We start from the raw sequence: 23,055 nt of genomic DNA on the forward strand, positions 1-23,055 counted from the left end.
TAGTTTCGCTTTTGTTTGTAAAATGGAGTTAGACACTGCCACTAAGTCCGTCTAGGAGACGGCTAGTGGTAAGACCTCTCTATCGTAGGTTGTGGACATTGCCCTCTCCCATGAGAAGAGGAGACACTTTCCAGCCTCCCCTTCTAGAGAGGAAAACGATTTTGTATCCATCTTTGGTCCCATGGGTCATATGTGACCGCAATGGACGATAATAAATCTCTCTCTCTCTCTCTCTCTCTCTCTCTCTCTCTCTCTCTCTCTCTCTCTCTCTCTCTGTGTGTGTGTGTGTGTGTGTGTGTGTGTGTGTGTGTGTGTGTTGCACCCTGCACCCGCTCCTGCTCTGCCTGCTCGCGCGTTGCTGCTTCTGCATACGTTCTCTCTCTCTCGCCCTGCACCCGCTCCTACTCTCTCCCGCTGTGTTGTGTCTTGCACCCGCTGTGCTGTGTCGTGCACCCACTCCCGCTCACCGCTCCCGCTTTGCTTGCTCGCGTGCCCCCGCCCCCTACTCCCCCCCCCCGCTACCCCTACTGCATCCTCGCGCTCTTATTGCAACTCCCAAACCTAACGCATAGAAAGAGGGGGGCGGGGGGGGGACGCGTAGAGAGAGAAAGAGGGGGAAAAAAGGGATGTAGAGAAAGAAAGAGGGGGAAACGTTACGTAGAGAGAGAGAGGGGGGGGGATCGCGTAGAGAGAGAAAAAAAACAGAGGAACAGATGAACAACATAGAGAGAGAAAGGGTAGAGAGAGTCTCTGCCCGCTTAGAGAGAGAGAGAGAGAGAGACCCCCTCTCCCTCTCTTGTTGCGGCCTTTCAATCATGAGAAAGCAGAATGGTAAGGATGACCCGGTGGAGGATGCCATCCTAAAATGCAAAGACGAATTGAGTGAGTCCATCAGCAAGATCAACCGCCACCTCCTAGGTACTATTAACGTACTCGACGCGGTGGCAGTACAGGAAAGCACGATACATGCACTCGAGGATGGTGTGAAGGCCCAAGAGGAGGAAATCGCACTACTCAAGAAAGAGCTTGCAGAGGTGCGATCGCAGAATGTCCTCGAAGAGGGAGAGCTTCAATCCTCAGTAATTGAAGAGCTTAACACGATCAAGGAACAAGTGCAGGCCATCAAAGAAGGAGGGGAGCAACAAAAAGAAATGACGACCTCGTGGGTAGATGTCATCACAAAGACCCAACAAAAAGCAAAAAAGACAGAACAATGGATCGAGATTGTCAAGAAAGGAAAAGGCAAGGAAATAACCCCCACCCCCACCCCCACACCCACACCAACCATCATCAACTTGACACTTGAAGGGGAGCAAAGGAGACGTGTGCAGGCCTTACACGTAGAGATATGTGGCCTCAGAGACCAAGATAATGTGGATAAAGAGGTGAAAGGACTCATGACTCCGGTGGGGGTCAACGAGCAAACGCACACGAGGGCTTGGAGAGTGAGCACTAAGGAAAGTGGGAACAACGGAGAAACCTCGAAGGAAAGGCCACTTGTTCTCGGCAGAAGAGCCAGCAAGAACTTTGGTTCAAGAGGCACCTTCTCAGCACGACCCCCGAGACCTAGCCTTTTCAACCATCTGCAAAGCTAGCGTTTTTTAACAAGACCAGCCCCTGGCATTTTTGCATTGCAGATCAGCTGGCAGCAGCAGAAGACAGATCAGTACTAGCGTTAGCAGATTCCACCACATGACAGCAGATCAGACCTAGCGTTAGCAGATTTCCATAGCAGGATCCAAATTCAGCCTAGAGTTTTTAACCAGCAAGACTTCCAGTGTTTTGCAGATTCATCGCGACAAAGTCAGCCTTTGCATCAGCGTTTTGCAATTTCAGCAAATAGACTCCGCAGTAGAACCCCGAACCTCGCAGATCTCACCCTCCCACAGCAGATCCTCACCGCACGGTTAGATCCCGCGAAGTTTGCAGATTCAGCCTGGAAAACGCAGATTTCAGCATCTGCGTTTTCAGCGCATCGTCATCGTACCGTCGTCATCGACATTGTCACCAACATAGAGTCAGAATTCAGCAGATAAAGATTTGCAGATTTCAGCCTTTAGCACTCTCAGATTTCAGCCCGTCTCGTCGTCGTCCACATCGTCGTCGACATCGTCGGCAAGTCCAAAGCATTGTAGAGATTTTGTGCAATCATAGGTAGACCGCTCTCGCCATAGAGAGTGGGGCCTTCGGAGGAGGGTTTGACAACATTCTGGTGTTGTATTCTTCTCTCTCTATCTCTCAGTCTCATGCACCTTCATTCACAGTGTTCATCCACTTTGTTTGTGTCCATTGCACTCTCTCACTAAAAGAACGAAAGGCTCTCCCTTCCATAAGTAAAAGGAACCCTTGAGCACAGTTCGGAGCACTCATCTTGAGCAAAGTTCAACATTCACTTCCGTTGCACCTTACATTGGTATCAGAGCTTTGGGAGTGTTCTATATCACTCAAGGAAAGAACCACAGAAATTTTTTTTGCTTGTTGTGGTCGCATGTAACCCAAGTCCTCTAGGGCTTGTCGATTCCTAATCGTATTTTTGAAGAGTGACAGGAAACGCAAGAAAGAAGAGCTTGTCCAGCCTCCTCTTGTGCCTCTTTTCACTCAAGGAGAGCGTACCGTGCACTTAGCGGCCGGCCAATCAACGTGAGGTGGGAAAAAGCAACCTTTGTGTGAGCGCAAGGCCGCCAAGGGGTGCGCCCGCAGGGAAGAGTATAACTCGAATGAAGAGAAGATCCTTCTCTAACACAGATTGCAAGCGAAAGAAGAACCTCAAGAACCTCAAGACCCGCAAGAACCCCCAAGAACCCAAGTTCCTCGTGAACTTAAGAACCCAAGTTCCTCGAGAACTTAAAAACCCAAGACCACAAGAACCCACGACTTCAGTGGGTGGTCATCACTCGAAGCGGAATGGATACTTCGCTTGGAGGTGGTGAGCATGGGAGTGGCGAAGAAGAGTTTTCCCCACCAGGAGGTTTTTCCGACCCTCCCCCTTCACCATCTTCGACAAGGATTGCACTAACTCCTTTGGAGGAGTTGAAGCAGTTGTTTATGGAAAGGAAGTTAGAACGCGAAGAAAGAAAAGCAGAAAGAGAAGCAGAAAGAAATGCCTACGAAGAAAGGAGGGCAGTCATAGATCGTGAATACGAAAGAGTGGCAGCCATAGAGCGTGAGCACGAGCAAGCACACTTGGAAGCCAAAGAAAGAAAAACAGAATTGGATCGCAAGAACGTTGTTCATTCTTCCTCTCTCATTTCTAATGTGAAGGCGAAGATTGAAGAGATTCCGGAAAAGAAGACTCTTCTAGTCTCTTCTTCTCCCAAGCCTGACACACATGATTTAAATGACAAGCATGATGATCTGCATGATGATCAAGATGTGATTTCTCACGAACATGATGATTTGCATGATCAAGATGTGATTTCTCACAAGCATGATGATTTGCATGATGATGATGTGATTGTTCACAAGGATGATGTGTTAGTTGATACTTTTTCTAGTGAAGCTAGCCTCATTGCAGGTTCGATCAATCACGAAGAACCGATCTTGGCTCTCGAGTCCAAGTCCAAAGAACCCCCTCAGGAAGAACCGATCTTGGCTCTCGAGCCTAGGTCCAAAGAACCCTCACAAGAAGTACTATGTGTTCGAATGATTAGTCAGCACGCATTGTTCGAGTGTTTCATTCGTGATCATTTCCTGTATTTTAGTCAGCATCTTTATGTGATACCTTTTCCTAGGCATGCCATATTGTACGTTGAGCACGATTCACTCATTAATGAGCACGGATGTATGCGGATTACTCATGGAAAGATGAAATGTTTGCAGTCATGGAAGCCATATTCCATGTCTCTTCCTTGGCATGACACAGTTTCCGAAAGAGCACAAGAAGGATTGAGCATCAAGCATCGGCATTTCCATTGTGTTTTGCAGTTGATTGATTTAGATCAAAAAGTCAAGATTCGACCCCATTGTTTGCGTGTGTTTGATGAACGGTTTCGCACTCCGTCACTTTGTTCATCTGCATTGCATGCACAGTTTTTTCGAAGCAATAGAATTTTTCCAGTCACTTTACATGGAATGGGTATGTTCATGTTTTTCTGTTGGAAGTGGTTTCAGGAATTTTCAGCCTCGGAGATTCTTGAAGAAGGTAGACGCATGATTAAAGACGAAGTTGAAGCAATGAAGGAGCCACAAATGACTTTGTGGCGTTTTTGGGCGCGGCCCAAAGAAGAAGACGTTGCAGACCTTTATGAAGTTCAAGTATCGCATGACCCACGCATCAAAGTCCTTTCCAGGATTCCAGGCACTGTTGGCGATCTCCCTCGGCGCCATATAGTTCGGTACAAGTACCTCACTTTAAAAAGGAGGGGATGTCACGTGACACATCCAACCCTATGTGTCCGTGGACAAGCTACAGCACGATCAAGGTTCAGTTCAATCAAGTAAATCTAGAAGAGGAAGTGATCTGGCACTTTTGTGAGACTGTTCGCAGACCGTGCATGTCCAGACACTTAGATTAGATGCATATCCTCTGGTTGCACACAGCATGATCATCAGATTTCCATCAGAACCAATCAGGAGCATTTTTACAATGCATAGATCTATTTTCCCTATTTTTGACATTTTTTGTTTATTATTTTTAAGTGACTTTTGTTGGAAACTAGGTAGGGCAATTTTGCTAAGTTTAGAAACCTAGCGCTATCACTTTCTGGCAGAAGAGACAAGAGGAACTTCAGTTCAACAGGCACCTTCTCAGCAGGACCCCCAAGACCTAGCGTTTTCAGCCATCTACAAAGCTAGCGTTTTTGGACAAGACCAACCCGTGGAGTTTTTGACCAGCAAGACTTCCAGCATTTTGCAGATTCATCGCAACAAAGTCAGCCTTTGCATCAGCGTTTTGCAATTTCAGCATATAGACTCCGCAGTAGAACCCCGAACCTCGCAAATCTCACCCTCCCGCAGCAGATCCTCGTCGCACGGTCAGATCTTGCGAAGTTTGCAAATTCAGCCCGGAGAGTGCAGATTTCAGCATCTGCGTTTTCAGCGCGTCGTCGTCGTACCGTCGTCGTCGACATTGTCACCGACATAGAGTCAGAATTCAGCAGATAAAGATTTGCAGATTTCAGCCTTTAGCACTTTCAGATTCCAGCACGTCTCGTCGTCGTCCTCATCATCGTCGGCAAGTCCAAAGCATTGTAGAGATTTGTGCAATCATAAGTAGACCGCTCTCGCCATAGAGAGTGGGGCCTTCGGAGGAGAATTTGACAACATTCTGGTATTGTATTCTTCTCCCTCTATCTCTCAGTCTCATGCACCTTCATTCACAGTGTTCATCCACTTTGTTTGTGTCCATTGCACTCTCTCACTAAAAGAACGAAAGGCTCTCCCTTCCGTAAGTAAAAGGATCCCTTTAGCACAGTTCGGAGCACTCATCTTGAGCAAAGTTCAACATTCACTTCCGTTGCACCTTACACTAAGCATCAAGCACCTGGGCAATCCATGCCACAAGTGAGCAGATATAGATGGGAGACAGCCTACAGACACGAGACCAGATCGGAGCATCGAGGACGGGGCTCAGGGAAGGTGGCAGTTCTATTCAAGGAGGAGTTGCAACCACTGATACATATAGCACGCAAGGATGAACACGCTAGGTACATGTGGGTGAGGCTCAGGGCAGAGACGGGCAAATACCTCTACATTGCTATTTGTTACTTTCCTCCTAGTACGTCAGTATATGCATCACCTAGAGGACAATTCCCCTTTGCTATTTTGGATAATGACAAATGGGAGTTTTCCAAGGATGGTGACATTATCATACTAGGGGATTTCAATGCTAGGACTGCCCACCACCAGACAATATTTTATGATACTTTCGAAGAGATGCTTAGGGAGCTGGACGTTGTGAAGGATTGGGGGACTGGCCTCTACAACGCCTCAAACCAACACCAAGAAATGAGGATGAAGAGTATATCTCTCTCAAGATAATATGGGCTGATCTTCTCTCACAAATTTTGACGGCCTCACTCGCACTCGGCCTCGACTAGCTTCCCTCTACACCGCTACGACTCCCACTATACTTGGATGCACCAAAGGAAGCAAGGGAACCAAGAAAACCAAAGTAGAAAAGAAAATAAAAACAATGAAAATCTCTGCACTTTTCCTTATAAAACCAAGAGCTTCACTTCCTTTCAAACGGCCTTCCATGTGCTAGTAGAGACTCCATAGGCGCTCTCATATATACACATAGCTTGACCAAAACCCATCCAAATCAAGCTCAATTTGAAAACCCATAAAGTTCAGCAAAAAAACTCCGAAAAAGTGATGGAAAACTTGGGGAAAACCTTGCTCTTTTGCGTATGTACAAGCAAGGAATTGCAGCGCATAGTCTACTCTCGACTAGCTGCACCAAAGGGAACCACACACAACATGGCTGCCATACCTCAAACCAAGATGAAGAGAGGTCAATATGTAGAGCTAAGCACCCACTTTCATCATCCCATTGAGGAGAGACACACTCTCAACTCACCACACCAGGCTCTCGCAAGGCAAGAGGGGCACCTCTACACCAAAACCCCCACCCTTCACCGCAGGCTGCAGCAACACATAGTTTCTTCTTCACAGCTGAATATCCCTCTTCACTCACGACCCCAAGCTGATAAAAGTTCAGTTTTTCTTCATATTTTTAAAGCACTAACTCACACTTTGAAGTCTCGACCCTTCTATGTACAAAAACAGCAAAACTATGTACCTTGCACAATTGGCCCGCATGCGTAGAGACAGCTGGCACACACCGCCTTTGTACACTTTGTACAAGCATGATTTATTTACATATAAGGCCCCCAAAAGCATTAAAAGACATATCTCAAAGACTTTGGGGTGGTACGCACCATTTCGCCAAAACACGTCATATATTGCCTCCCCAACAAGCATGGAACACTTTCAAGTGTTTCATGTACACATTCTATCATCAAGTAGTCACTTTATGTAGCTTGCATCCCAAGAAGGCACCAATTCTCATGATAAACACCAAAAAGGGTGACTACTCTCACTACTCACCTCCATTCTTCATGTAACAACCATACACATGATATACCAAGAGCTACCTCGCTTGAAGCAAAAGCCCATGCACTTGTGAAATCAAGTATATCCCACTTACCTCTATCAAACACAAAACATTGCATGCCATCATTTGAAAAATGAACATTCTCAAAATTAATGATATCAACACGGTACCTCCCAACATATCTACCATATACCTCATCATAAAAGAGAGAACATACAATGAGTTGGCTATAATGTTCATAACGATGCCAGTCAAAGCAATTCATCTCTCACAAGTTATTGGCTTGACAATCATAAACACATGGTAAGGATGCATCATTATATTTCTTAAAGGTACTCAATATCCTCTTCAAATAAACATCAAAGCATCTCTTACTCATGACACAATACATAGTATCCTTTCTTGGCATAACTAGAGACAAACTATCATCAAATTCTTGTCTCTCACCATCCACAATAACATCATCTCTCATAGAATCTTCCTTATTTGTTTGCATATCAGAATTCACAAGGGATGCATGCTCTTCATCTCTATGCGTGGCATCATTAGAACTGTCCTCAATCTCATCAAACAAGCTAAACGTAGACACATAATCTTCATGTGGCACCATCTCATACGTACCAATGGGATATTGATAATCATCAAAGATCTCAATTTTTGCATTATCAAAAGAGGCATGAGACACCAAATCATCATGTGTAGCATGAGTACTTTCATCAGTATTGATAACCATGGGGAGCTCATCAAATAACCCATATGTAGAGACATAGTCTTCATTCACCTTAACATCATTCATAGAAAAGGACTCGAAATCATCATTCAAGTCATCAAAATCAGTGCTTTCATCACCATAAGAAGTATCCATGATAGCATATGTAGCATCCAAATCCACATGACAAGTATCCATCTCATCCACAATTTCATAGTCCACACAATCACGTGATGCTTCATTATCACACTTGACTTCTTGGTCACAAAGACCTACCTCAAGCTTCCACAATGCATACTCTACCATAGGCTTACCTAAATGAGCTTCTTCATATTGGAAGTTCAGATTCACAATTTGCATGACCTCATCCCTTTTGCATGTGCTATCGAAGACAATGCCTTCCTTATCCCATAGAGATGCATATTCATTAACATAACCTGCTTCTCCACTTGCAAGACCTTTGTTAAACTCCAAGAGAGCATACTTTGTCTTTTCCCAACTACCACATATGTCATACATAGCATCATCCATAAGCAACTTTTGAAGTACCTTCAAGAACTCAAAGTGCCTATAATGGCAAGCCAACAAGAAGAGCAAACCCTGCTTATAGTCATCAAGTTGTCCACAAATCTCAAATACATGGTCACATGCCTCCAAATACCTTTTCAAGTGCTCAAAATCTTGCAAAATCATCTTAAAACCAATATTAGGGAAGGCCTAGAGTTGATTCCTAAGTGGACTCCAACCTGGCAATCAAAGCAGCAAAACACTACTCTCTTCTCCTCCGTGGGGGCACCAGTTTATGTGAAGGATTGCGGGGCTGGCCTCTACAACACCTCAAACCAACACCAAGAAAAGAGGATGAAGAGTATATCTCTCTCAAGATAATATGGGCTGATCTTCTCTCACAAATTTTGACGGCCTCACTCGCACTCGGCCTCGACTAGCTTCCCTCTACACCGCTACGACTCCCACTATACTTGGATGCACCAAAGGAAGCAAGGGAACCAAGAAAACCAAAGTAGAAAAGAAAATAAAAACAATGAAAATCTCTACACTTTTCCTCATAAAACCAAGAGCTTCACTTCCTTTCAAACGACCTTCCATGTGCTAGTAGAGACTCCATAGGCGCTCTCATATATACACATAGCTTGACCAAAACCCATCCAAATCAAGCTCAATTTGAAAACCCACAAAGTTCAGCAAAAAAACTCAGAAAGAGTGATGGAAAACTTGGGGAAAACCTTGCTCTTTTGCGTATGTACAAGCAAGGAATTGCAGCGCATAGTCTACTCTCGACTAGCTACACCAAAGGGAACCACACACAACATGGCTGCCATACCTCAAACCAAGATGAAGAGAGGTTAATATGTAGAGCTAAGCACCCACTTTCATCATCCCATTGAGGAGAGAGACACTCTCAACTCACCACACCAGGCTCTCGCAAGGCAAGAGGGGCACCTCTACACCAAAACCCCCACCCTTCACCGCAGGCTGTAGCAACACATAGTTTCTTCTTCACAGCTGAATATCCCTCTTCACTCACGACCCCAAGCTGATAAAAGTTCAGTTTTTCTTCATATTTTTAAAGCACTAACTCACACTTTGAAGTCTCGACCCTTCTATGTACAAAAACCAGAGTTACTGGGGAACGCCCCCTAGCCCTCATTCCGGCGTTCCGGGGGGCAGTTCCCTTCCCGAACGTTCCGAAACGTCCGACGTTCCGAGTGGCCAATTCAAACCGGAACGGCCGTTCCGGAACGTTCCAAAACGCCCCCGGAACGCCCCTGGAACAGCCAACGGCTATAAACAAATTTGGCAAAAATTGAAAAAATTGAAGTAAATGTTTGGGCTTCTTTTTGAAGTGTGCAAGGCCTCAAGGACTCATAAAATGCACCCCCCTCCCCCTTTCTCTCCACAAGCTAATCCTCAAGGCTCAAGCTCTCTCCCTCTCACACTCTCAAGATCTCTCCCTCTCAAGACTCACTCTCTCAAGGCTCAAGGCTTCAAGCCTTCAAGCTCTCTTCCTCTCCCTCCCACTCTCTCAAATCTTTCCCTCTCCCTCTCACTCTCTTGAGCCTCTCCCTCTCTCTCTCTCTCTCTCTCTCTCTCTCTCTCTCTCTCATCATCTAGTCATAGCAAGGTTGAATGGTCTTCAAAACGAGTTTTTTGTGAGTATTAGAGTCAAAGCACTCTAATACTCCTTGTATTTAAACACAAGGAGCTAAAAAATGCACTATTTGGGTGTTTTTTATACCTCCCGTTCCGCGCCGTTCCCGTTCCGGACCCCTAGCCATTCCCCCGTTCCGCGGGGATCCCGTCGCCGTTACCGTTCCGCGTTCCAGGTAAATATGACAAAAACAGCAAAACTATGTATCCCGCACAACTGGCCCGCATGCGTAGAGACAGCTGGCACACACCGCCTTTGTACACTTTGTACAAGCATGATTTATTTACATATAAGGCCCCCAAAAGCATTAAAAGACATATCTCAAACACTTTGGGGTGGTACGCACCATTTCGCCAAAACACGTCACAACGTCACAGAGATGGGTCTATCTAGACTATCACAAGATGAGGAATACACTGAATATGGCAGATACCTGATAGATACGGGAACCACACATAGATTGGCCATTGTGAATGGCCTACAAAGATTTTCGACAACTGGAGGTTTTACTTGCTTTCCAACCAACATGGTGCCAGCATAGTGGATTATGTTATGGCCCAGCCAAGTCTCATTCCATTCTTTCAGGATTTCATGGTGTTTACTAGGCCAACTGGAGAAGCAGTTGATCATGCTATCTTGTCTTTCACCCTGACCTTTCAATTCAGCACAGCTCCATTAGGAGAGGTCCCCACACACACTCGGTATACCTTCATGAGGGAGACGGATTCTGTGTATATGGATGAGATATACACGCAACTATGCACCCAGGAGCCGGGATGGCCACTAGATGAACTCACTCAAATATTGACAGAGACGCTCCATGATGCAGCATCAGAGGCATATCCCCACAGCCAGCCCACATGGAGACGATCTGGGAGCATGCCCCAGAACAGTTGGTATGATGAGGCGTGTAGGGAGACAAGGCTCAAATTACAGAGGGAAGTGCTCATGGGTATTACCACACATAGACAGTCACAGATTATCTTTCGCCGCCTAGTGCGACGAAAGAGAAGGGCTTATCTATCTCAGCTAGAGCGGGATCTATATCAATTACTTATAAGTCAGGACTCGGGCGAAGCATGGAGGCTATTCCACGAGCATTCACCACCACCAGCAGTCACCTCCACTGAGACATGGGGGGAATATGCCACATCTCTCTACACAGCATCAAGGCAACCACCTCTGTCGGACCCACAAGAGACATGCCCGGAGACATGTTCTTTCTTTACTGCCGAGAGGGTAAGGAAAGCCATTGACAGGATGAAGACAAGGAGAGCACATGATCATGATGGTCTAGTAGCAGAGCACTTCATCCATGCCAGAGATATGCTTGCAGAGCTCCTGGCTATGATGTTTAATCGAGCCATCTTTGAAGGCTTCCCGGAGATTGGAGTATGTCTACGATTCTACCTATTTTCAAGTCAGGAGATCCCATGATCCCCGCAAATTATCGCACCATCATGGTTGGTCACACATTAGCTAGGTTATATGTATCCGTTCGTGAGCAGGAGCTGAGTAGATGGGCAGAGCGAGAGGGCATAAGAGTACCAAGGCAAGCAAGTTTCAAGAGAGGTTTCTCCGCTCTTCACCAGATTCTGACACTCAGAGCTATTATTGAGGAGAGTAGACACCATGGCAAGAGGATCTATTGTAGCTTTGTGGATTTCCGCAAAGCTTTTGACACAGTGCCGAGAGCCAGACTTATAGCAGACTACAGGACATGGGTGTGCCTACAGAGCTGATATGGGGTATTCTAGCTCTATACACGACAGTGATGGGACGCACCACTGAGGGAATGTCCGACATGGTCCACTCCACTATTGGAGTAAAGCGGGGATGCCCCCTATCCCCGACTCTTTTTGGAATGTATGTGGATGAGTTTTCGGACTATGTAGAGCATCAGGGGGACAGGGGGGCTAAGCTAGCAGGGACATGGATTCCGTTGTTACTATATGCTGATGATATTGTGCTGAATTTTGACTCTCCAGAGGGGATGCAGCGTCATTTGGATGCTTTGCATACATTTGCTCGTGACAGTGGATTGTCTGTCAATCTGGGGAAAACCAAGGTTATGGTGTTCAAAACCACACCACAGTGGGTCAAGAGGTCGGCACCCAGATTTACGTAAGGCTAGGTGACTGTGGAGTACACAGATGAATATACTTATCTTGGGATAGTCTTCGGTGGACCGGTGTTTTCACTAAGGAGAGCATCAGAGACTAGACTGACGAGAGCATATACAGCTTTGGGAGGACTAGAGAGGATGTGTTCGTAGGTTCAGTTTCAAGAACCGCAACAAAGCTTTGGCTTTTTGACACTCTAGTGACTCCAGCTATGCTCTATGGAGTTCAGGTGTGGGGACCCTCAGTAGAACACCATGGGAGATCTGGCAACACACATGGATGGAGATGTATGGAGAGGCCTCTGGTCGCTCGGATAATTCGGGCTAAGGCCTCAGTACCACATAAGATTATCCGAGCCGAGGGAGCTAACCGCCGTCCCCCCCCCCCCCCCCCCCCCCCCTCTCGTGGTGGAGACATTGACTAGATCAGTATCCTTTATGCACAGTCTATGGTACCTCCCCAGGGACAGATACGCTCGGCTTGCCCTGGAGTCATCTCGACAACTAGCTCTACAAGGCGATACAGCATGTTGGTATGGATAGATGGCAGCATGGTTTCAGTCGCATAATCTCAACATGGATAGATTACCTCCGCTTCAATACTCCCTGGATGCACCCTGCCTGTCTCTCACACGGGCAAAGATCACCAGACTCATACGTCAGGATCTGATTCAGCTAGATACCAGAAGCGCATGGATACAGCCGACACAGGAGTTGGGCACGAAGATGGCCTTCTACAGAGAGCATCTTCTCCAACTCACACAGGACGGCTTCGTGACTAGGCTTGCATACATGGATACACACTTATCTCATGGGATAAGATGCACTATTGGACAGATACGCACATCCTCACATCGGCTCCAGATCGAGACTAGCCAATTTCGAGGGGTGCCGACAAGGGCCAGTATATGTCACCTATGTAACTTAGAGCCAGAGACAGATCTGCACTACACATGTCACTACCCGGAATACTATGAGATACGCGGCTGCTTCCATTGCCTGTTTAGAGAAGGTTCGGACCTTTTTCTAGAGTCGTGAGATACAAGGATCAGAGGTGTCTCGGATTGTTCTTGCTAGAGCTGCGCAGACTTAGGGAGAGCTTGCTGAGGACATCAGGGAAAAGACAGTCTCAGAGACGAATCACAGATTTCTTTACACCAGCCAGAGGAGAGCCAACGAAGCAGTCATTACAACAGATCTCAGAGCCTACTCATACTAGAGGTACATCGCTTGGCCGAGCCACTGAGCTTGGCAGATCCAGACGCCCACGACCTCGGGGGTTCTCCCACTACCGATGAAGGCTGCAACAGAAGATACAGATCACTCTAGCTCGACATGCAAGACACCCAACCAGAGTACTAACCATGGAGGAGGTCGATGAGAGATTTCATATGAACCCACAACCCCCCCCCCCCTAATTCCTTTTTCCTTAGTGTTTTAGTGTTTGTTCTTTGTAACTTTGTAATTTCCGTACTCAGACATAGTATCAAATTCACCAATTTGGGTTGTCCTCTTGCCCCCTCTATTCGGGGAGATGAGCTATTGGATGTTGAGTTGCAGACGACTTAGCCTTGTACTTGGACGGCCAGGAGGCCAACCTTCACAGGTGTGAGCAGGCTCTTGAGACCTTTTGTTGTGCATCAAGCGCAATGATCAACTGGAGAAAGGCAGTGGCTTTCTCGGTTGGTAGTGCTACTACACCTGATTGGCTGCCAAGTGAGGGTTTCAGATGGATTCCCCCAAGGTACTGCAATTCGGTACTTGGGCTGTCAGGTTCGCTTGGACTTGTCTCTTGAGCAGCAGATTGCTCCCCTCCTCATGTCCATCAAGAGGAAGTTGCTACATTGGAGTTCCGCACGACCTTCTCTGGCAGGCAGAGTTGTAGTGGCCAACCAGGTGTTGTTGGCTACTATGTGGTATTGGCTACTATGTGGTACATCACTTCTTGTTGGATCTTTTCGAGTTCCTGCATCAGCCAGGTAGAGAGGCTGGTCAGGAACTTCCTTTGGTCAGGGCGAGACACTCGGATAGCCCGAGCCAAAGTGGCCTGGCAGGTCATCATTATTCCTTGTTCTCAGGGAGGGTTGGGGATCATAGACCCAGCACAGCACAGCAAAGCACAACCCTTCTTGGGAAGTTTTCTGTCAAAGGACTACTTCCAAGGGAGGAGCCCTAGAAGGAGTTTTTGCTTCAGCGACTTAGTGCTACAATACGTCAGGCTAAAGGTCCCTGGCGACCTTCGGCCAGATGGATTTTCACAGAGATGCGCAGAGTTGGCCTAAGCAGGAGACTGGAGGACCGCTTCGTTGTGAGTCTACTCCGTTCCTGGGAGCAGCTGCGGAGAGAAATGGAGCAGCATCAGCCTACTTGCATGGAGGAGCGCCTAAGACAGCCCCTGGTTTGGAACCCCATGGTTAGCACTCAGCGAGGCCACTTGGTTGGTAGTAGGCCTCATGTTTCTTGGGGTCCAATGGCAGAGGGTCCAGCACGCACTTTAGGCGATTGGCTATAGTTTTCAAGCTTATCAAAGGAGCTTCAGAGCATCCAGCTACAGGGCATGAGAGGGGTGCAGAGCATGTGTCAGGACATCACAGAGGTAGTACCAGCTGAGTGGCTCACACCTCTCAAGTCAGCAACCCCATATGGATGGGGGCCTTCACGCGACTGGAGGTTCTCATCGCAGAGGAGCTTCAGAGCATCCAGCTACAGAGCATGAGAGGGGTGCAAAGCACGTGTCAGGACATCACAGAGGTAGTACCAACTGAGTGGCTCACACCTCTCGAGTCAGCAACCCCAGATGGATGGGGGCCTTCACGCGACTGGAGGTTCTCATCGCAGTTCGGGCTTGTTCAGAGACGTTACCCTCCTTGTTTTTCGAGCTACAGGGGGGTGAGGGTCGCTTACACCGAGTTGCAGCAGAGGCTCCACAGGTGGCAGAGTGCTGTTTTCAAAGGATCCGAGTTGTGGGCATCTGTGGGAGGATATGTGTCATGGATCTTGACCCTACAGCTCTTGAGACTGCTGGCCACTGGAGGCTGTGGACTTGGGAGAGCTGTCCACTGGCACGAGTGCAATGGGATCCTGGACAGTGGTTTTGGAGGGACCCTTTCTCCTCAATCGACCATCCAAGTGTCCCTTTCTTTCACTGTTCGATTGGAACCACACATACTGGCAGCACGAAGAGAGGCTCGTCCTGCTGCAGCACCTCATTGATAAGAGGAGGGTCTCACAGCTGAGTTCTTGTAAGCTTTTTGGGAGAGGTTGTGGGACTCCAGACAGCCACGGCGAGTCACTTTGTTCCAATGGCTGGTTGCACATCGAGCTACAACAGTTGGGAGCTAGCTAGTACATAGTGGTCTCTTGGCAGCATGCGCAGTTTGTGACCATCCTGTGGAGAGTCAACGCCATTGTCTTTGGGATTGTCCTTTGGCACAGCAGGTTTGGCTTCATGTCCTTCGGCTAATGCAAGCTCTATCCATGGCACGACAATACACTTGGGGGGGCAGCTGCTTGGTCCACTCTCACGGGCCCGGCACTTCAATTTGAGCTATCCTCCACCAGCAGGATGATAGTGATCCAAGGGGGTCGACCTACACTCCAGCTTGCTACAGAGCTTACTCCACAAGAGTGGTGCAGTGAGAGAGAGGAGTGTTGGGAGCTCATCTGCGGCCTGACACTGGTTCATCTGGCGGGCCCGCTGCTTCCGCATCTTTGAGGCTCGCCCTGTACCACCTGCAGAGACTGTTTGAGATCTTTGGCTAGATCTGATCCATACTCTCAGAGGACAATTCGAGAGACTCCAGGGCAGCTCCGACCGCATGCGGGAGCACAGAGAGGCTTTCCTTCGACTCTGGCACCCTGGGCCTTTCTTCACCATGGTCCAGGGTGTGATGAGATGGCACTACCGCACACCTGTGTGGCTCTTTCCTCCTCCCATCTCTTGATTTAGCCTCATTGTACATATGTTGTTTTCCATTGGGAGAGTCTCCCCCTTATGATTGTTGTAGTCCTCTCTAGCAGAGGTGGTTGTAGCCCCATGGGCAGTTCAGTAACTAATAGAAGGATCTTTTTCTCGGAAAAGGGAAAAAAAAAACAAGTTACAAACCCGCTTGCATTAGTACATCAGCCCATAGTCATATGAAAATAAACCAAACCGGTAGTACAAACCTCCGATATAGTCAATGACAACAAACCAAAGGGGAAAAACTACTAGTGATACCTGGTTACAAAAGATGGGCGATACATCAAAGACTAGGGAAGAGGAGGCCCTCCTTGGCGCTGAAAGCACTAAAGGAACCCTAGTAATCCACGAGGATGAACAAAGGACATTATATACCATACATCCTCCACAGAACTCGCGACACAAATCTTTCCCACAATCTTGTTACCCTTCAAAGATCTCTTAGACACTTACAACTTCAAAAGGGAAAATAACATCTGAATCTACAGCTGAGAAAGTGAAAAAATAGAGGGCGTGGACAAGGACGGTGTAGTCAAGAAGAAAGGTTCGTATACTTTACACGACAGGCAGGTATAGCCATATTTAGAATCAATGCAAAGCTACCCAACTGACATCATAAGAGAACCAAAAAACATGTGGGATCAAGAAAACTCTCAAGTGTGTAAGTTTTACATAGGTGGCTCAAGACACAAACAATCCCACTTTTCATACATGGCTATAACTCAAAAATCAATATGAGACTTGATCTTGCACTTACTTGAGCAGAGCCTCACGCCAGGAAGGCTCCAAATGGAAAGTAAAATCCAGATCAAGATCTTTAAGAGTTGTGGTCTCATCAATTTCGATCTTATTTGATGACCGACCAAGCGAGGAACCCTTCAGGTCAAACCTACGATGAATCCTCAACTCTGTGCAAAAGACATTGCCCATCACTACAAACCTAACCTTCAACAACCCCAAGACAAACAAAATGTGCCTCAGTAATCAACTTGATAAAGATGCCTGTTTAAAACCTGCATTAATGTAATGTTTTGGCACCTTAGCCGGAAAATTAAATCTTAATTGACATTGACAATTAAATTAAAAAAACGACCAATAGCTTATACCTTATGGCCACCAGCAAGCTTGATACGATGAAGTCCAAAAAACTTGGTTACCAACGTATTTTCATATTTGCACACGTGATTATAGTAGCTTGGTAGCATTTTTAATAAGACCTACAAAAGAATGCAGGAAAACCAAAATAAGACCAGCAAGTGATCCATTATACAGGCATGCAATTCAGCAGACTAAATGAAGACAGCAGTATACTAAAATCACGATGAACTTAAAAGACACTATGACACCTTCAATTCTGGCCGTCGTAAAGTCTTGATCAGAAAACGATCGTCGTGGGAAAGAAAAAATATGCTCCCACTTTTGCCCGGAGATGATAGCTCTCTTAATGCATCATTTCCACAAATCGACATCATGTAGTCAGCTGCATCAATTTTGAACATCTCTCGAAGAGTCCTGAGTGTTGACATATTCAAACGTGTTTCAGAATAACTAGAGAAACCCCACCACAAACCATATTATAATAATCTCAATATTTTTTTGACCTGAAAATTATATTCATCCAACAAATAATTAGCACAGGTTCTTTCTGGAACACTGAGCCCAATAGAAGACAGAACCAACTGACCCAGCCTGTGGGTTTGCCACATGTTGAAATTCTAGTGTTCAAACAGGGTATTATCATGCATTCAAATCGCTAGAAAGAATATATGTGCAAAGGAGGACAAATTTAAGCATAGGTTCTTTATGGATCTCTAAACCCAATGGATGACAGAACCAACAGACCCAGCTTACTGATTTGCCACTTGCTAAAATTCTAGTAGATAAGTAAATAGATGACAATCTCTATAAAAAAGTATTTATATTCAAACAGGGTAGTATCATGATAAAAAGTTTTCAAATCACTACAAGACATTATGTGCAAAAAAAGACAATGTATACCAAATGTTCTGATACATTAAATTGAAGGTTGAATACAAGATGCTCCAAGCTATAAAAGTCAATACCTAACACAGAATTATGAAGATGGTCAAATCTCAAATTTCCTGAAGGAAAGGCCCAAAATGCTTGCCTTTCCAAACTAAAGACAAAACCTAGAAAGTCCCGTTGTGGTCCTAAAGAATGCTTGCCTTCTTTCCAACATACAGACACAACCTACAAGGTCTTGTTGTACTACTAATAGAAAGTTGTGGACATAGCATGGAATGTAAGACCACTATGGGAAAGTATATTAAGTTTACCTGAACCACAAGCACATAAGAGAAGAGGATCATAGGGAGGAGACACAGAAGAGCTAGGCATAGAGAGTCTCAATCTGCAAACGCACAGTGCCATGACATCAAACATGTTCTGCATTTCAGCTTTTAAACTAACCCCATACAGGTGCCTACAGCAAACAAATCACATTCCATGCCTCCTAGTAGCAATGTAGAGAAAGAACCCTCTCATGAGAAGCAATCTCTGTCACTAGCCGAACCATGTTAAATGCTACATCCTAAGAGATCTGATAAATTCAAATTCAACAGACAGTTTTGTAAATGTTTCATGAGAACGGTCCTATATTTATAACGGACCATCGTTTTGTATTAGACCCTGGGGTCTGTCCTTAAATAGTTTGTGAATGGATGGTTTTTTTCCCACAAAACAACACTGTCATTTTGTAGCTCCTTAAATAAGCTATGAAGCACAACAAGAGCCTACAATAAAACAAATTATGGGAACGAAGAAAAGCAAAACAAAATAAGACAATATTCAAACTTGACATCATGCACCGTTAACTTCATCACAAAAGGACATCATTATAAGCAGCAGTAGCAAAAACCGGGCGATGCTAAATACTTACCAACCAACACCAAAATACTTAAGAAATTCAGTAGCATGTTCACCATAGGTTTTAAATGACATTGATTGATATCTTTACCTGAAAACATAGGGGCAATAGTCTTTCCATCTGAAATCCACTGAACGATGGCATGGAGTTAACTGAGAGCCTTCTCTTGGAAATCTCATCCATATCCTAGCCCGATGTCCAAAATCACTCTGTTCCAGTTCGCGTTCACATTGATAGAACTTTCCTACACTATACCTAAGAAGAAAAGAGAATCTATGCTTTAGAATGAAAAGCATGCAACATTTTAATCCTTTCCAACATGTTTTTCCTCATTGATGCAGCATTGATACATAGGGAGGAAACCATTGAAGGTGGGGGAAATAAGGGAAAAAACAGGCCATTCTTTACTATTCGTCCTACCTCCATATCTTCATGAGAAAAAAAATTGTTGTTTGTGGTGTTAAATATAATCGCTTGTTCCTCTCAATCCTGCTGCTTGCAGTCAGCACTCGCATTTCAAACCTCTCATTAAAGTCCTACAGCTGATACATTGTTACTGAAGTGTCATTGGAAAGGTGGTAGTTAACAATTGCAGATTACAACTCACATGAGGTAGCCCCTATCCTTCTTTAATATAATAGTACTATGATGCAAATAACTGTCCATTTTTTTGTTAGCGATCCTTCTGACAACAAACAATGCAAACTTATCCGCCTTGTCATTTTCATTTCTGCGGTACAGTAGCTCGAGAGCTTACATGAAATGCTGGTCCATAAGCAGCCACTCGCAAAGCAAAACACCGCGTAACCAGATAATTTCAACCTTTAAAAAGTCTCACAGCAAACTACCCAACAAGAAAGGTCCTTACCAAGTCCAAAGGTATCCTATCACAAATGGCTGGCGTGTCAAGCCACTAAAGAGCAGAGCCAATCTGCAGATCCTAGCGGAAGGGCCTAAACCCTAAGAAGCAGCAGCACAAGAAGTAGAAGCAGCAAAAGAAGTTTTACCAACTTACAGAACCTCTCCAAGTGGCCTACTTTTAAAGTTGTTCCCATCAACTTATGGGACCCCATTCGATGGGGCCCTGGTGACACAAGGCATTTAAACAAAGCAGAACCATCTTATGGGACCCCGTCCGATGGGGCCCTAGTGACACAAGGCATTTAAACAAAGCAGGACCAGGGTCCAACACACACACACACACACAAATACTGCACATCCTCGCCAGGGGGCTTGAGCCCTAAAAGCAGCAGCTAAAGAAGTAGAAGCAACGAAGAAGTTTTACCAACTTACACAGAACCTCGCCAAGTGGCCTAAATGTTTTGAAGTTGTCCCCACCAACTTATGGGACCCCGTCCGATGGGGCCCTAGTGACACAAGGCATTTAAACAAAGCAGAACCAGCTTCTCTAACCGCGTCCGATGGGGCCCTAGTGACACAAGGCATTTAAATAAAGCAGGACCAAGGTCTAGTAGACACACACAAATATTGAATAAAAACATGTTGACATAGCAGTTGTACGGACGCCCGCAATTTGCATTGATGACGTGGTAGGTTGTACAAATTCTCCATATTTTACACCGGCTGATTTAGCGCTAGCTTTTGAACAACAGATGCTTTTCGAACTTGATGCTTTTCATGTACTGCTTTTGGATAGGCCCAGGGCCTTTAAAAATGTGGCAAGGGGTCATTGTCTAGCAGTCTTACAGGCAAAGGTGCAGACAGGTGACGCCGTCATGTACTGAGTTCAAGCAATATAAAGAAATACCAAAAGGAGCACCAAGGTTTGGGACCAGTGCTCTCTTGGGGTGGAACTCCGCCACTCTACGTGTCGTGCGTCGTGCATCTCTTTCAGTTTAGTGTTATTTGAAGTACTTAAAGTTGTCCAGCTTATTCTTTTCTGTTGGCACGTGGTGCCCGTCCCGTTACACTGGTATCAAAGCACAACTTGCTTCCTTGCCCTCTGCAAATCAAAGCACGATCCTAACAACATGAACGAAGAACATGGAGATTCTAAAGGAAACTTCTTTTCTTTTCCTTTTTTAGGAGAGAAACCAATCCACACGAACCTACAGATGGAAGCTATGGAGTTGGATGAAGAAGAAACAACAAGAGAAGGAGAAGAAGAATAAATAGGAGTTCGTTTTTGCCCTAAAAAGCTCAAAAAACATGCTTTTTGACGCTTTTCTATGTTACAGAGACCTCTAAAAATCTCTTCAACGGTTGAGAATTTGGATATGCGATAGAGAAAAGTTGATTCTCTCGACAAGCTCTACGCATTGACATGAACGAATTTTGATTCCAAAGACTTTGGAAAATTAGGTTTTTCAAGATAAGAATCATGAATTTTGTTTTGAAATTTGAATGAGTAGGTCGGACACATTTTGAAAAAGGCTTAATCAATGGAATCTCGCAAGATACTGCATTGGAGAGGTCATAAGTAGCGGGGCAGCTAGGACAACACCCGTGCGATGAACAGCCAGAAGATACTTCATTGGAGAGGTCGTAAGTAGCGGGGCAGCTAGGACAACACCCGTGCGATGAGCAGCCAGATGGCGCAAATGAGGCTCTAGAGATGGTGGAGCAGCGAGGAAAAGATATGTGCAGCCAGGTGGTAGGGCAACCAGGAAGAGGGGGGGGGGGGGGGGGGACATCTGCAAGGCAATGTACAAACATATGCTCGCAGAAGGAGCAGGGCTGGCCATGACTGCAGGAAGGGAGGGATACTTGAGTAGTTTTTTAAAAATTTATTCAAGGGTTTTTTTTTAATTTATTCAAGGCAACGGCCATCGTGCAGAGCAATTGCTCAGATGGCTTAGAGCAGATGTTTTTGTCAATGATCAACGAGAGTTCGAATCTTGGCATTTACTGTCTTGTCATGTCCTTTTAGAGGAGGAAAATACCTTCAAAAAGGGAGGGAATATTCATGATTATTGAATAAGTTGAAGAACTTGCCAGTAGGGATTACCAGCTAGGCTAAATGAGGATGAATGAGGATTGTTGAATGTTGGAATGAGATTCTAGTGCATCAAGATTCCCATATGAATGAGATGATAGGATATTGCGGTGAGCGCATCAAAAGTTCCGCAGGGATGATGTCACAAACGGGAGCGCACATGAATAATCAACAAGATGAAATAAATAATCTTTCAACTAAACAGAGTTGAGGGAGAAGTTTGACACAGTATTTGGGACCAGAAGATGGGCTAGTCCCCCCCCCTTAAAGAGAATCCTTTATTAGGGAGAATCTTTTTACAAGCACAAGAACCGGAGAAAACCCCTTCGTTCTAATTCTCTGACTCGATGGTCATTCCTTCCCGTAAGGGAAATCCGAGAGACGAGCTCTCAATCCTTTTTCCGTCTGTACTCGGAGTCGAGACTCCGCAGACAACGGAATTCCCAAGCGTAGGCTGAAGCCTTCCCGTTTCTCCTTCGCGATGAAGTACCTACAAACACGCACACAAACACGGGATAACAATTCGTATGGCAAATCCACAATAGATAACTGTCGCTCTTGCGTGGGAAAAGCGACTTCAGTGCTTCGCAGTCTCGCGATCTCTTGCGTCTTCTGGCGGCAAAGTCTTCTCTTGCTGGTGCTGGCAACTCCTCCTCTGAGTGAGGGCATGTGGTGCTTTTATAGCTCCCTAGCCACAGCAAGAATAGTTGAGCAGAGGCTGGCCGCGTAGAGATCGCGGAGGTTTTTTTTTTTTTTTTCTACTCGAAATAGGGAGAGAGAATTCACTGGCTATTTTTGTTGCTTTATTTTCGAAGTGGCTGCCCACTTAATAAGTGGGCAGCCGGCATATTTTAAAATTGGTCTGAATCTGCCCAAAAAAACTCAATAAAACCTTATAAGTTAAAAACAATGCCTTTCACAGCACTTCCAAGGCATCCCTGGATGCAACCACATGTACAAATGCAGGAAAGCGTATGCTCTTCCCAAAAAACTCGTTATAATATTCCGCTTTTTAAGAAAAGCTTCTCAGAACCCATCTTTATTTTTGTGCTTGCGTCTTTACACGTATTCCTCTTTCCAGTTCGGGTTTCCTGCCAGACCAACGAGATAACGGTAAAACCCCTTCGTGATGCTTAATGTCACCCATCATATGACGCATCAGAGTTTTCCGTTCCAGATGGCTTTTAATAATT

The 23,055-nt window shown here is 45.6% G+C and overlaps 1 protein-coding gene across 1 annotated transcript in view; it reads right to left on the reverse strand.

Moving 5' to 3' along the window:
* The window catches only part of LOC147457511 (phosphatidylinositol 4-phosphate 5-kinase 9-like), a 98,566-nt gene that overhangs the window by 32,943 nt on the left and 42,568 nt on the right, over positions 1 to 23,055 (reverse strand). Inside the window, exons 3-6 of the mRNA XM_086512364.1 lie at positions 18,997 to 19,161; positions 17,366 to 17,531; positions 17,126 to 17,236; positions 16,777 to 16,964 (exon numbers count right to left, since the gene is read on the reverse strand). Coding sequence (XP_086368490.1) covers positions 16,777 to 16,964; positions 17,126 to 17,236; positions 17,366 to 17,531; positions 18,997 to 19,161 — 630 coding nt within the window. The remainder of the gene's footprint in view (positions 1 to 16,776; positions 16,965 to 17,125; positions 17,237 to 17,365; positions 17,532 to 18,996; positions 19,162 to 23,055) is intronic.

The sequence above is a fragment of the Adiantum capillus-veneris genome, chromosome 5 (genome assembly GCF_014529385.1).
Source record: "Adiantum capillus-veneris isolate H3 chromosome 5, ASM1452938v2, whole genome shotgun sequence".
In the NCBI taxonomy this organism is placed as follows: Eukaryota; Viridiplantae; Streptophyta; class Polypodiopsida; order Polypodiales; family Pteridaceae; genus Adiantum; species Adiantum capillus-veneris.